Genomic DNA, 16,785 nt, shown 5'->3' on the forward strand with positions numbered 1-16,785 from the left:
GCACTATAAAGAAGAGATAGATTAACTAGAGATTAATCATTAGAAAATAGTCATGCTTAAAAGATAAAGTATAAAAAAGTGAAAGAATATAGGAGAGACATAGCAAATTGAAAAAGACTGAATGATTGTTTTAACTGAGCTAAATATGTTTTAAAAATACACAGTGTATTATTTATCACATGTATAACTTAGCCAAAATACGGTTCCTTTGGTGAATTTATGTATATGTAGTATGATTTCAGAAAAATACATTCCAGTATCTTGGACAAAATTTTGTAAAGGAAACCTTAAGATGCTTTTAATAAATAATTTCAGAATCAATGTTTTGCAAAGACAAAATATGAATCAAAAGCAGTTTAGAAAACTGTGAAGAAGAGGTCTAATAAGTAGGATCAATCCTGCCTTCTTACTGCTTTGGGAAAATGGTTAAAATCAGAGAAAGATGAAATTATCTGAATCTAAATCAACTCACTTTATTTTCATATCACTGTTACATTTATACTGAGTAATGTTTTTTTTAAGTATTTTTTCCAAGCTCTGTTGGAAATCGGAAGGTATGTAATGATGAGAAATCACAGAATTTACAGGATTAATTCGACTAACAGATGACCCAAACCGGCCAATTGTACTTTTCCTTTTTCATTTTCTCACATATTTACTGAGTGACATTGAAAATCTGAGGATTTTCTTGCTCTCTGATGGATTCCCACTCAAAACACCCATGTATTCCTTCCTCTGAAACTCTTCATTTGCATAAATGTCACTCACATCCATCTGCATTCCTAGGTACTTTCCAAACTTGTGAGTATGAATAAACTATTTCTATAAGGCTTGTAAAACACAATTGTATTTTTTGGCATCCTGTTTGGCGCATAAAATTTTTCGTGTTGGTTGTCATGCCCTACGACTGCTCAGTGGTCTTCTGCAAACCCCTTCACTAGATGACAATCACAACAGAGTTTGTACCCAGTTTGTTGTTGCCTGGCACAATGCTGCATTGCTAGCAATCTCGCTTAGACTTTTCGTGGGCTTGGGGTCCGTATTCTGTGATGTTAATATTATTGACCACTTTTCATATTACTGTTCTCCTATTCGGAAACGTTCCTGCACAGACACTCAGGCCAGAGAACAGATAGACTTCATCTCTGCCATTGGCCCTCAGAATACTCTCCCATGCAAACATCAAAAGAACAAATCTGAAGATTCCTTCTGCCCCACAGAGGAGGAAGGCCTTCTGAGTGTTTCTCCCACATAAGTGTGGTCTCTATTCCTTATGGCAGCACAGTGTTTATGTATATGACCCCCTCTGCAGAGGAAAGGGGAACTTTAAACAAGGCTTAGAACTTCAATTGTGTCAGTCTTAAATCCCAACCCTCAGAAACAAACAAGTAAAAAAATGCCCTAAATAATATAAATAAAAAATGCATCATGCTTGCAAGATATATAATTGGCCAATAAGTAAGGATACTAAATATATTAAATATTATATCTAGCAATAAATATAAAACCTACACTATTTATTGATTAGACTCAGGGCAATTTATCACAGCAGAGGGGGCAAGCTTTATATATATGAATATGATAAAATAATAAAATAATGTAAGAATATGTATATGCTCCAACAAAACCCAGTGTGCACTCATTCAGAGATCATTTATCGAAGTCAAAATTGTGCAACAATTTATATGTCCTTAACAAGTAAACAGCTGAGCAACTTGTGGTACATCCGTACTCCAGAATACTACTTAATAATCACAAAGATACACTACTGAGACAGGCAACAGTTTAGTTGCCTCTCCAGGGAATATGTTAAATGGAAAAAGAACATTTGCAAAACCCAGTATACAAATGTTACAGAATATTTATGAATCTCATAATTGCAACCATTTAGATGTCGTTAACAAGTAAACAACTGAGCAACTTGTGGTACATCCATACCCCAGAATACTACTCTATAATCACAAAGAAACAGACGATTGGGCCAGGCAACAACCATTTGGGTGCCTCTTCTGGGAATTATGTTAAGTGGAAAAAACACCGAAGAAAACACTGGCCAACACACATGGGGGTGCCTCAAATATTAGACTTGTCTCTGGGTGTATTTGACCTGATGATTCCAAAATGGCATCAGTTTCCCTGTCACTTCCAGGATTGAGCTATAGATTCTATCTGAACATCAACATTCTAGTTGTCTCAATCATTTCCATAACTAGACTCTTTATTAGTTTTGTTCCTTGCTTGGAATCCTTTTGAAAATCATCAAATATTATCTCCTCCATGAGAGTGTACGTTAATGAATATTGAAGTATTTTTCTTTTTCTTGTAATCACCTGTCATTGCCTGAAGGCATATTTATTTTAATGAGCAAGGGACACATCTCAATTATTTTTCACATATAACCTTATTTTGCTCTTTTCCACTTATATTAATACTAGTGATATTAATTTCTCTAATTTTATGAAAACATTGTTGTTTTTCTTCAAGGAAAATATTTTTTAAAATATTTTAATTGGGGCTCATAAGGCTCTTATCACAATCTGTACATACATCAATTGAGCAAAGCACCCTTATACATTCGTTGCACTCGTCATTCTCATAATTCACCTTCCTCTTGGGTTCCTGGAATCAGCTCGGTTTCCCTTTTTTCCCCTGTCACCCTCCCTCCCCGATCCCACCCCTGGTCCCTTGATAGTTTATAAATTATTATATCTTATCTTACACTCCCCGGAATCTCTCCTCACTCACCTCCCCATTGCCCATCTCCCAGAGAGGAGGTTACACATAGATCTCTGAGATCAGTTCTCCCTTTCTACACCCCTTTCCCTCCTGGTGTCGCCACTCCCACCGCTGGTGTTGAGGGGTTCGTCTGTCCTAGATTCCCTGTGTTTCCAGATCCCTACTGCACCACTGTACATCCTCTGGAATAACCAGGTCCGCAAGGTAGAATTGGGGTCATGATAATTGGGAGGGGAGGAAGCGTTCAGGAACTAGAGGAAGGTTTTGAGTTTCATTGTTGCTACACTGAACCCTGAGTGACTCATATCCTCCCTACTACCCCCTGCAAGGGATGTCCAGCTGTCTACAGAATGGCATTGGGTCCCCATCATGTACTCCCCCCTCTTTCACGGTGATATGATTCTCACCACCATCCTAGCTTTGTTGTTTGAGACCTGGTCTCCTCTGCCCTTCACGATCACCTATGTTGGTGTGCTGCTTCCGTGTGGGCTTGGTTGCTTCTGGGCTAGATGGCCGCTTGTTTGCTTTCAAGCCTTTAAGTCCCCAGACGATATAGCTCTCAGTGGCCGGGCACCATCAGCCTTCTTCACCACACTTGCTTATGCACACTTTTGTCTTCAGCGATTATGTGAGGAAGGTGATCACACAATGATTGTTTTTGTTCCTTGGTGTCTGCTACATGGTCCATTCAACACCTTGTATTCGCTTAGGCCGTGTGCTTCTTCTCTGTGGGCTTTGTTGAAGGCTAAACATGGTAATGGGATGGGAGGAAAGCGAAAGGAAATAGAGGAAAGGAGTAGGAGGCAATGTGCATACAGAGAAGCCTAAATACAGACATGTACATATGTAAATATTTTTATGATTATGGGGGCAATAGACTTATGTGCATATATTTATAGGTTCAGGAGTAGGGTAGCAGATGGACATTGGGCCTCCTCATGCATAATCCCCCAATACAATAGCACCTCGCCCTGCTAAACAGTCAATGCAGGATACCCACCTTCCCAACATGATCACTGAAGACAGACGTGTGTGTAAGCAAACGTGGTAAAGAAAGCTGATGATGCCCGGCTATCAAAAAGATATAGCATCTGTGGTCTGAAGTATTTTTCTTATAAGACAATTAGTAAATTTATAAGTCGTTAAAATATAATTAACCCCCTCCAAGAAGAAAAATCTTATTTTATTGTGTATATTAATATATTAAAATTATTTGTTGCCACTGAAATTTTTTCTATATTTTACTTTCACAATTTTCAGATATTGATTTTAGTCAATAATTTTATACATTAGTACTATAGGTTTCCTTGTAAGAAGTAAAAGGGATTTAGATTTCCCAGTTTTCTGTGTTTCACATAATATTGTATGCAGGAAGAAATAATTTCCATGGTTTTGAGGATGTGTGGATAGGATGGTTGATTTCTTTATTTTTGTCTAAGATGCTTTTCATTATGCCATCTTCCTTGCTTCCATATTAGTATAACTTAAGTATTTCAGGAAAAGTATTTAAAATTTAATTGTAATTAATTTTTTAGTAAATAATAAAAATTTCACGTGCAAAGAGCATAAGAAATAGTATAATTGCCCTTAAAATTGTATGGAGAGCTAACTAGTGACACTTGAGGTAATTAGAAGTAATAGACAATGCTGTCATTAGAAAGAGAAAAACGAAAAAGAATCACATCACTATAGCGATTCTCCATTTCAAATGGAGGAGAAAATCCCAATCCCTGCCAACCCCTGCCACCACCTCTCCACCATTTGGACCGCTCTCTCCTCAGATATATTGCAAAATCTTAAAACAAAATATTGTTGCCATTAGTGGCAGTCACTGGAGAGTAAATTCTAACATGGAGCAGCCCTGTGGACAGAAGAAAACCACTTCAGAGAATTTTCAGAACTGCGATCTTCATGCTCAGGCTGATGACCAGGTTAAGTCTCTCTATAGAAGTGCCTCTAGAGGGTTTCAAACCACCAACCTTTAAGTTAGTAGGCAACCAGTTCACTTTTGGTGCAGTACAAATGGTCCTCACCTTTTTAATACAACCTTCTACTACCCATGTGGGAATTAGGCTCCATTTTTACATTAACTTTTCAGATTTCCCAGTAGATCCAATAAGGATACTGATAATTGATTTTTGTTTTGTTTCTGTTTTCAAAGTTCATAATAAAGGTAATCAAATTTTACTTACTTCCCATGAAACCCCAAGGTATATACAGGAGTAATATCGACCTTTATATTAATAGCAAAGCTGTATTGTCTCTTATGTCTCTGAGAGAATGAAAATATCTTGTGAAAAAAATTCTATATTCCATACACATTATTAGTTACTGGACTCATAGAAGAAACCCATTATTTTATGTCTTTATTTGAAAGGCAATGATAAAAATATGTCTGCAAGTTTCATGTAGGTCCTGATGAGACAAGGTTACAGCTGCTACTAGACATTCCTTGATGATGTGATCAAGGTCTCAAATAGACCAAGGAGGATGGAAGAAGATTGGATGTGACAAATATAATCAGATACGTCAGTGCATACTTTGTTGCCAGAGTCACTTATATGACATCTTAGGTTAATTAAACAAAAGGAAAATTTTATAATATATCACTGAATAAAACTCTTGTGGATTTTCTGAAAAGTAAGTATTTTCATTATTCTGCTGTGCTGTATGCAATGTAACTGCCACAGAACTCAATATATGTTGAGATGTTGAGTACTCAACCATAGGATTAAACCAATTAAACAGAATTACAAGCAAAATATTTTTAGGATTCAAATAAAATGTCAAGATATATATCTCAAAGACATCTACATTTGTATATTGCAATAAGACCATAAAATATTTCTCAAAATTTTTTATTAAATACCTGATAGGCACACATTTCTTTTTTTTTACTGAATGGAAATGTGTATTTCTTACATTGGTAAATTTATTTACATACTTAAAACTAGCCAAACAGGTTAATTTTTCATAATTCATGAAAGTTTTTATTTTAAAATATTATAGTAATTAATACTTGAATTAACATTAAAACACATTTTCTCAGTGTTTGTAATGAAAGGAGTAGTCATCACAGTATCAAGAAAAGATAGCCATTGCATATTTAAAGTGACCGAATGAAAGATTTTTTTAAAAAAAAATCATTTACTTTGGGCTCATAGAACTCTTATCACAATCCATACATACATCCTTTGTATGTCAAGCACATTTAACTGAGCTAAATATTTTAGTATAGTGTGTTGTTTAGACATATGTATAACTAGGCTAAAATATTTTCTTATTTGTATGTGTATATAGTATGATTATAGAAAATATATCTCACTATCTTGCACAGAATTTTGAATGAGGGAAATTTAAAGATGTTGTTGGTAAGTAATAGCAGAGCGAATGTTTGCAATGTAAAGAGAACATAAAATCTGAAAGGTCGTTTAGAAAAATAAATGTTTGGGGAGGAGATACAAATGGGATCAATCTTGGCATCTGAATGCTTTGTGAAATGGTTAAAATCCTGGGAATAGGAAAGTAGATTAATTTGAATTAATGTAATTTGATCTTCATTTTAAAGTATATATATTCAACAATGCTTTTTTAAAACATAGAAATTTTGTTTCTAGCTCTGTTGGAACTCAGCAGGAATGTAATGATGAGAAATCACACAGTGGTGACAACATTCGTGCTCCTAGGACTAACGGATGACCCAAACTGGCAAATTGTAATTTTTCTTTTTCTGCTCCTAACATATTTATTGAGTGCCATTGGAAATCTGACAATTATCTTGCTCTGTCTGCTGGATTCACACCTTAAAACACCCATGTATTTCTTCCTTCGAAACTTTTCATTTTTAGAATTGTCATTCACATCTGCCTGCATCCCCAGGTATATGTTTAGCCTTGTGACTAAGGATAACACTATTTCCTATGGGGCTTGTTTGATACAAGTGTTTTTTTCTATCCTGTTTGGTGCATCAGAGTTTTTCTTGTTGGCTGCCATGTCCTATGACCGCTACGTGGCCATATGCAAACCTCTTCACTATATGACAATTATGAACAACAGAGTTTGTAGCCAGCTTGTTGTTACCTGTTGGTTGGCTGGCTTGTTAACAATCTCTCCTGGTCTCATCATGGGTTTGCGGTTGGAATTCTGTGACGCTAATGAAATTGATCACTTTGTATGTGACTATTCTCCTATACTGAAACTTTCCTGCACAGACACTCAGGCCATAGCATTGCTAGGTGTTTCATCAGCCACTTTCACATTGCTTGTTACGTTGGCGCTAGTGATACTCTCTTATGCATACATCCTCAGAACAATTCTGAAGATCCCTTCTGCCCAGCAGAGGAAGAAGGCATTTTCTACCTGTTCCTCCCACATGGTTGTGATCTCTATCTCTTATGGAAGCTGCATTTTTGTGTTTATTAAACCTCCCGCAGAGCAAAGTGTAGCTATAAACAAAGGGATAACAGTGCTCAACACCTCAATCGCGCCATTCTTAAACCCTTTCATATATACCCTCAGAAATAAACAAGTAAAAAATGCTCTAAATGATATAATTAAAAAATGCATCTTTATTACATTTAAGAAATAGCTTGTTTCCCTAAAAGGAAATATGTAGATCTTATAGAATTATGTGCCCTATGTAATTACGTATCCATTTACTTTATTTTTATATTATAATTGTATATAACTCATCTAGAAATAGTCACTGTGTAATCAACCTGGTGTTTTCTCCTTAAATTGCATAAACTATATAATTTATCTTGCATGTTACTAAAATCACTCAACATAATTTTGTTTTTTATCTTCAAAATATTTTATTATAAATCAGTGATTACCACTGAAAACATCCAAGTGTTTATAGTATAGCTGTGTTGAGAAGCAGATCAGTTATGAGATCTACAATACTATTTGGGTTTTATTCGCATTTAAGAAATTTTTCTTATACCATATAATGTTAATATTTTATTAAAATATGTGTTGGAAAATAATGAATGTATATAGAATATTCAGATTTAGATTAATAAAGGTATTTTAAAATATCTATACATTTTGGTGTTAGACGTTAAAGATATTTTTCCTATAGTAAAAAGCATTAGGCAGATTATATCTACCTTAAAATGAGGCCTAAGCGCTCTCTCCTTAAACACACAGACACACATGCTACATATTTACAATCTTCTTCATCAAACAAATCAATGGACTGGAGAGAATGAGCAGAGCTTCCAAAGTCATGTGCTGTACGGTCACAGTGCCCAGCTAGCACCGACTAAAAGAGAAAGGTTCAATATTAAGTATCCTGAGAAACGTAGGTTTTCAATAGATGTCCTTTATCTAGTTGATGCTATCCTCCTATTTCTACTCTTCGGGATATTTTTTAGGATCAACCGATGCTGAAATTGTATAAATGTTCATTCTAGAATATTTGATATAACTAAACAGGTATCCTTGCTTTAAGAAGGTGCCCTTTACTGCACTTCACTCTTATTAAGATGCACATTAATGCCTGCTCAATGGAAGGAAGTCTGGAGAGGATTTTCACATTTACACAAGAAGGGAATAAACAATATTAGCAATGTTTCCCAGCATGATGCGTCCCAGGAGTGAGTCTCCAGGGGCATCTTCAAGTTCTTCCCAGGAAACTACCCTCAGTTTCTCAGCATTGTGACACTACAGCTTTCAATTGTGTTTTTGAATACCATATGCCAGTGCCATATGATGTCATGTATTATCAGGTAGGATTAGATAAATTGATCAAATTAGGAGCCTGGATTGCTACCATTCTTTCCCCCATACAAAATAACGGCATTTAATCTTTGCTTTAGACTATTTTGGCTGAAAAAAAACATTTGCTGGTGTGCTTTACCTATGGCTGGTGGATAAAGCTTCTTAATTTTTCTTATTTCTTCTTTGGACGTAATGAAAATACATTTATTAACTTTGAAATGTTGAACCCAAGTTACATGTGGTATATTGTTAAAATACTTGGAATATTTGCCTCTCATTTTGCTGCCTCTCTGATGTTGTTCACCCACTCCTCACTTTTCGACTCTTTCATTACCTGATCTTTCACATGAATGACAATTTAGAAAAAAAAAATTCAGGTAGCGCTTCAGATCATCCAGGGGCTCAATAGGGATATGAATGCAGCCTGAGGGCAAGGCCAAGTCAAGAGTGCCTTCCGTGGGCTACCTTCAATGGCATCCTGGTGGGCCTTGGGAAGAGTGGACCACAGGATTCTCTGTCCAGTTCTTCAACAACATCTTGTTCTGGCTATGAAAGTGGCAGGTCATTGGGAAGATAACATGATGTTACAGAAAGAGGCAAGAGAATGGCTGAAGATAGAGGAGAGTTGGTCCAGGAACATGCATGGCAGCTGTATAGAATACTGTTGTTTTGTAGAACATTATGTAGTGACCATGCTCTGAACTTACAGAACTCTCAGATAATGAATGAGAGCTATTTACATGTTCTAAGATTTTGACACATTGTGATACAGTGTAAAAAACTGAAGTTACCATTCTCCTTTTTAAAAAAACATTTTATTGGGGGCTCATGCGATTCTTATCACAATCCATATATACATCCATTTCATCCATCACATTTGTACATTTCTTGCCATCATCTTTATCAAAAGATTTGTTTTCTACTTGAGCCCTTAATTTCAGCTCCTCATTTTTACCCCTCCATCTCTGCTCCCTCATCCCTCATGAACCCTTGATAAATTATAAATTATTATTATTTTGTCTTTTCTTACACTGTCCGACAACTCCCTTCACCAACTTTTTAGTTGGCCATCCCCCAGGGAGGAAGTTATATGTAGATCTTTGTAATCCGTCCCCATTTCTACCCCACCTTCCCTGCACGCTCCAGGTGGTTCCAGTTCCTATAGGTACTAATGTACATCCTCTGGTCTAGCCAGACTTGTAAGGTAGAATTGGGATCATGCTAGTGGGGGAAGGAAGCATTTAAGAACCAGAGGAATGTTGTATGTTTCATCGTTGTAACACTGCACCCTGACTGGCTCATCTCCTCCCTGTGACCCTTCAGTAATAGGGTGTCCAGTTGTCTGCAGATGGGCTTTCGGTTTCCACTCTGTACTCACACTCATTTACAATGACACAATGTTTTGGTTTTTTGATGCCTGATACCTGATCCCTCCAACGCCTCGTGGTCACAGAGGCTGCAGTGCTCCTATCATGTGGACTCTGTTGCTTCTGAGCTAGATGGCTGCTTGTTCACCTTCAAGCCTTTGAGATCCCAGACACTATATCTTTTGATAGCCAGGCACGATCAGCTTTCTTCACCACATTTGTTTATGCACACAGTTGTCTTCAGTGATCGTTTCGGGAAGGTGGACACACACTGATATTATTTGTTGTTCTTTGATGCCTGATACCTGATCCCTTCGACACCTCATGGTCACACATGCTGGTGTGCTTCTTCCATGTGGGCTTTGATGCTTCTGAGCTAGATGACTGCTTATTAACCTGCAAGCGTTTAAGACCCAACATGTCAGGGGAAGTCAGCCCCTAACACATCATTACGGGTCCGGCAGGCGGAATTGTACAGCGATAATAAGTAAAGATCATCGTAAAGTCATAGAGAGCATGAGAGATAGAAGTGAAGTACTGAAATAAATGGAGTCAGACACGATCCATGGTAGTATGCTCACCTCAGCCCCATTTGATGGTCCACGTGGAGGGAGAGAGAGAGACTTATTGCTAGCCCAAGCCTTTTATATTCTCTGGGGACATGCAAGCCCCCTAATTACAGGTGAGGACATATATGTCACTGGAAGGGGCTGTCCTATAGGTAATACAGTAATGAGAAGGGTGTGGTCTAGGGACATACACGCAATAGGAAGAGGAGGGTTTGGGGTTATACATGTGACAAGATGGGCACATCCTAGGTTTTGATGGCAGCTTAACTTTGATCTATTCCCTAGATCTCCATAGGAACCATTATCAGTCGGGTGTAAACCCCACCTACTGGAACCAAATAGATGACTGCAGGTATCCATTGTCTTTAACAGCAGGTAGTGGGGCCTGCCATATAGTCTGGCAAGTGATCGCCCTCTGGGAGGATGCCTGTGAGCATCTGACCTGCCCTCACACCCACATGCTATATCTTTTGATATCTGGGCACCAACAGCTTTCTTCACCACATTTGCTTTTGCACATATTTGTCTTCAGCGATGCGTCGGGGAGGTGTGCATCATCAAATGCCAATTTAATAGAACAAAATGTTCTTGCATTGAGTAATTATTTGAGTGGAGGTCCAATGTCCATATGCTGTCTTAATACTAAACCTATAAATGTATGCACGAAGATCTATTTCCCCACCATCCTATATAAATATATTTATATATGTACATGCCTGTATTTAGACCTCTATAAATACCCTTGTGTCCTAGTTCTTTCTTTCCTCTATTTCCTTTTACTTTCCTTTTGTCCCACTATCATGCTCAGCTTTCATTTGGGTTTCAGTAATTTCTCTTGGATACACTGCCCTTGCTGAATCCCTACCAGGCCTCTGACACCCTCCTTGCCAATAATTTTGGATCACTTATTGTTCCTTTGTCCCTGGGTTGGCCAACACCACCTCTTTACCCCTGACTCTCCCTCTCCCCTGTCCCCCAAGAACCTTCGGTCCCATTGTTTTCTGCTCCAGACTGTTCATCCAGCCTATCTTATCTAGATAGGTCTGCAGAGGTAAGAATATGCACCAAAAAGCAAGGCATAGCCAGACAGGCAATGAATGAGAACACAGTGATGACAGCAAAAGAGAGAGCCAATGACTCACAAAAGAATAAACTAATTAAAGAAAAAGAAAAAAATTAATCTAAGAAAGAAAAAAAAACTTTTAAATAGACCAAGGTCTGATTTTTGACCTCTTGGCATGTACTCCAGTCAAGTCAGATGGGGTGTCATGCCATGGCCCCAGAGTCTATCCTTGGTACTCCCTCGGGAGCTCCCTGCTCTGCTCCCCTGTTGCTCTGTGGCATGCCTTCAGTGTTTTGCCTGGTGTCGCGGGTTCAGTCTGGGACAATCCCTACACTGAGTCTCCAGTGTTGTTCTCTGTAAGGCCATGGGTCAGCGAGGGATGTCATATCTTATTGTGGGATCAGCAATATGGTCCACACTGTACATTGGCTGTTTGGAGTGGAGATATTGTTGCCCAGGCAATTTGCTTCTATGAAGACTTTACTTTTGAAAGCTTCTGATGAAGTTCTATTTTCCTATGGTGATGGTACGAGTCATAAAACATTGAACGGCAGTAAGTTTATGTATACATTTGCAAAGATTGGATGTAGAACATGTAGTTGTGCTCCTATTTAATAGACTGAAACCCAGACATAGTCATTTGAATAGAACATGGGATGTTTCATGCTTTAAAAGCAGTGCTATATTCTTTCACCACTTTTAGTCAATCTTTATATGGAGAAGGTAATCAATAAGCTGGACTCTATGAAGATGAACTTTGCATCAGGTTGTATCAGGGTCAGAATAGACTTCATTAGCAACATGCAATATGCAGATGGCACAATATGCTTGCTGAGAGCAAAGAGGACTTGAAACACTTTGAACAAAGATTTACCTCAAACTCACTTCCACCCATTGGGCTGAAAGCTATAATTCCCTAGGGTGACACATAGATGATGACTAGCCTAAGGGCATAGAAGTACTGGACATTGGGCTTTGATTCCAATCTCTTGACTTGAGGCTCCCCAATGAATACTGGGTCAAGACTACCATATACTTACTATTTTAACGACTTCCTTATTTCATTTTGACATGTATTGATGTGGTAGGTATGGCTGTGCTGTTGTGAGTGTATATTGCTGGAAGATTTTTCCCTGTCACTAAGTCCTGTGGTTTGTGTAAATAGTGTCCAGTCACTTAAGAGTTTAATCTGGACATGTCACCAATTCTTGTATGGTGGTTCATAGCTGACCTTTCCTTTCCTTTTCTCAAAGGTATTTCAAAACCTTGGCTAAATTATGGATACCACAAATGTGCAGTGGTTACATGTTGGGTTGCTAACCACAAGGTAAGCAGTTAGAAACCACTAGCCAGCTGCACAGGGGCAGGATAACGTTTTCCACCCCTGTGGATATTTACAAGCTCAAAGAAAGACAAAGGAAATCCTCTCCTGCCCTATAGGGTTTCTGTTAGTCTTGACTAACATGATGGCCTGGGAACTGATGCTCCAGGGATATGATTAATAATGTTTTCTTTCACAAAGACACTGATGTGTCACGGTGAACCAGAGACCTATATAAACCACAGATGCATGAAGGTATTTTGAGTTTTCACTTAATTCTAGTCCCAATTGAAGAACAAGTATTTCTTATGACATTTCCCTACTTTACACTTGACTGCATGATGAACTCGGGGAAGCAATAGGTGTCCTAGTAAAGCGTGGAAAAGATACTAGATGGTGTTTGGTTATCAAAAAGAAGAGCATCTGGGTTCTCAAAGGCTTGTTTTCAAACAAGCAGCTCTTTAAGTTAGGCATCAACTAAGTTCACCTGGAAGAAACACATTATCCTGTGCAATTCAAGGATGGTAAATAGTATAATCCAAATCTGAAGCTTGGACTGACAATGATGCTTAAATTGTGAGCACCTGGTTTGTAGCAATCGATTGGTGACAGTGGAAGCCACAAATCCATATGTAGGATCCGCACATTGATGTAGCCTCTGGTGAACAGAATCATAATTGGGAGATGCGAACAGCCCTGTTTTCAAACAGAGAGCATTGTAAAGTCAATGACGGCAGACATGGGTGAAAATATAATATCTTCCCATTTAAGCTCCCTGTAGACCCATTCTAAAGCTGTTTCAGATTTTTAAAAAAGTAAATGGAAATATACGTGGATTGAACCCCTGGTGACTGCCCTCTGACCATTGAGCATCACTGTAAATAGCCTAACTAAAATAAAGAATACATTGGGATTATTGCAGATGCAGTTTTATTACAATATAGCAACCTATCATTTGATATTCTGTAGGATTTTAAAATTTGTTCTATTTTAAATTATGTTCTTTTTTCTTTTCAATTGAGGCTTTTACCTGTTTTACTTTGTTGTATTTTTTGTTGTGTGTGTGTTGTTGTAGTTCACTTGAAGTGATTTTCTGGAGAATAACACAAGGAAGATACATCTAGAGAGACAGTAACAGAAGAATGGTTCCGTTGGTTATGGCCGGGGACATTGGGGGCAAATAATGGTCAGCAGCCTGAAAAACTAAAAGGAAGAAAAAGGAAATTGATCAGTCATACAAAGGAAAACAAGAACACTAACTCACTCACTGCCATTGACACGAGGCCCACCTGTAAAATAATAAAGTTAGACTTCTTTACAAGTATACATTTAAAATCTAAAGTGAATAATGCCAAAAAAAGGTCTGTGAAAGTGAATATTATTGATTATGGATTAGAAGGATGTTTTTGTAGATATGACATCTACAACATGGGCACAAAAGAAATAACATAAACAGAATTTCATTAAAATTTAAATATTGTGATTCAGAAAACACAATAAAATGATAAGATAATCCTCATATGAGAGTAATTATTTGCAAATCATATCTATGCTAAGGCAATTGCATCCAACTCTTAAAAGTAACATTTCCTCAATAATAAAAGATTAATGAAATTAAAAAATAGATAGATTGGCTCAATTGAAATATCTCCATGCAAGATATATAATCGACCAATAATCACATGAAAAGCTACTTAATACAATATCTAATATAACTAGCATTGATCATGAAACATAATATTTATAGATTGGACTTGAGAGTTTATCAAAGAGGGGACAAAAAAGAATGTTCAAACAAATCCCAGTGTGCTAAGGTTTAGAAATTATTTATCAAACTAAAAATAAGCAACATTTTATTATTTTATTTATATATATTTTTTAATCATTTTATTGGGGGTTCATACAATTCTTATCACCATCCATACATCCATTGTGTCATGAACATATGTACATTTGTTGCCATTATCATTCTCAAAACATTTGCCTTCTACTTGAGTCCTTAATATCTGCTGCCCATTTTTCCCCTCTCTCCCCACTCCTGCCTACCTCATGAACCCTTCATCATTCACAAATTATTATTATTTTGTCATATATTACTCTGACTGACGTCTGCCCCAACCTTCTTCTCTCCTGTCCCTCCCTCAGGGAAGGAGGCTACACGTAGATTCTTGCAATCAGTTCCCCATTTCTACCCCACATTCTCTCCACCCTCCAGGCATCGCCACTCTCACCACTGGTCTTGGAGGAGCCATCTGTCCTGGATTCCCTGTGTTTCCAGTTGCTATCTGTGCCTATGTATATCCTCTGGTCTAGCCAGATTTGTAAGGTAGAATGGGAGCATGATAGTGGGGGGTAGGAAACATCTAAGAACTAGAGGAATGTTATATGTTTCATCATTGCTACCATGCACCCTGACTGGTTCATTTCCCCTCCACAAGCCTTCAGTAAGGGGTGTCTGGTTGGTTACCAATGGACTTTGAGTCTCCACTCTGCACTCACCACATTTTCAATGATAGGTTTTTTGTTCCTTGATGCTTCATACCTGATCCCTTTGACAGTTCGTAGTTACACAGGCTGTTTTTTTCCACCCACACCCTCTTTGCTACTGATTTTGGATCACTTATTGCTCCCCTGTCCCTGGGTTGGTCAGCCTCACCTCCTTGCCCCCTGCTCTCCCTCTCCCATGTCCCCCCAGAAACATTGGTTCCATTGTTTTCTCCTCCACACTATTCATCCAGTCTATCTTATCTAGATAGATCTGTTGAGATAATAATATGCACCCAGAACCAAGTCATTGCAAGATAGACAATGAGTAAGAACACAGCTATGACAATAAAAAAGGAAACCAATTACCCATAGAAGAATAAATTAATTAAAAGAAAAAAATTTTAAAGAAAAAAAACCATGTAAATAGATCAAAGTCTGATTTTTGATATCTAGGTGTGCCCTTCAGTCTTTGTACTCCCTCGGGGGCTACCTGCTCTGGTCCCACAGTTGCTGTGTCTCTCAATTTTAGTGGTTTGCCTCAGTGTCACAGGGTCAGTCTGGGCCAGTCCCGGCCCTGAGTCTCCAGTGCTTTCCCCCTTTGGGCCCTGGGCCATCAAGGGACGGTGTGTCTCATAGTGGGATCAGCCATATTGTACATTCTCTCCATTGTCTGTTCAGAGCTATGATATCATCCTCCAGGCCTGATGGGCCAGGCTGTGCTCCACTCTCTCTCCCTTATTTTGCTCCCAGTTGTGCTGATCAGACATGCCCCTCTCCCCTAGCTGCAGCAACATTTTAAATATCCTTAACAAGTAAATGGTGAGCAACTGTGATACATCCATATGTCAGAATACTACTCAATAATCACAATGAAACAAAAGATTGAGACAGGTAACAACCATTTGGTTGCCTCTCTAGGGAATAGTGTCAAGCGGAAAAAGCATCAAAGAAAACACTGGCCAACACACATGTGGGTGTCTCAAATGTCAGACTAGTCTCTGGGTGTATTTGACCTGCTGATTCCACATGGCATCAGTTTCCCTGTCCCTTCTAGGATTTGAGCTATAGATTCTATCTGAACATCAACATGTCAGTTATTTCAATTAGTTCCAAAACTAGACACTTAATTAGTTTTGTGCTTTCTGTAGAGCCCTTATGAAAATCATCACATTTTATCTCCTACACAAGAGGATATATTAATGAAAATTGAAAGAGGTTTGTTAGATAATTATTCAATTTGAAACATTCTTTAAACTATAATTAACTCTGTCCAAGAACAATATCTTACTTTATTATGCATACTAATCAGATACTACTATTTTTCTCAGTAGAGAATTGATCTGATCATACTTTTAGAATTTCACGAGATTGGCTTTAGAAAATAAATTTACACATTGAAATTTTAGTTTTATTTGTAAAAAGTAAAAGGATATATTTAGGTTTCTCAATTTTCAGTATTTTGCATAATATTATAGGCAAAAAGAAATAATTTTCATGGTTTGGAAGATATGTGGGCAA

At 37.8% G+C, this 16,785-nt stretch overlaps 1 protein-coding gene across 1 annotated transcript; it reads left to right on the forward strand.

Moving 5' to 3' along the window:
- Nucleotides 1-6,382: 6,382 nt before the first annotated feature.
- Nucleotides 6,383-7,324, forward strand: LOC142450933 (olfactory receptor 6C2-like). The gene has a single exon (XM_075552868.1). The coding sequence runs from the start codon at nt 6,383-6,385 to the stop codon at nt 7,322-7,324; it is 942 nt and encodes a 313-aa protein (XP_075408983.1).
- Nucleotides 7,325-16,785: the final 9,461 nt, after the last annotated feature.

This window comes from Tenrec ecaudatus, chromosome 6 (genome assembly GCF_050624435.1).
Source record: "Tenrec ecaudatus isolate mTenEca1 chromosome 6, mTenEca1.hap1, whole genome shotgun sequence".
NCBI lineage: Eukaryota > Metazoa > Chordata > Mammalia > Afrosoricida > Tenrecidae > Tenrec > Tenrec ecaudatus.

Excerpts from the sequence above, each read along its gene's own strand:
- LOC142450933 (XM_075552868.1), top strand. The coding sequence starts at position 6,383 with ATGAGAAATCACACAGTGGTGACAACATTCGTGCTCCTAGGACTAACG.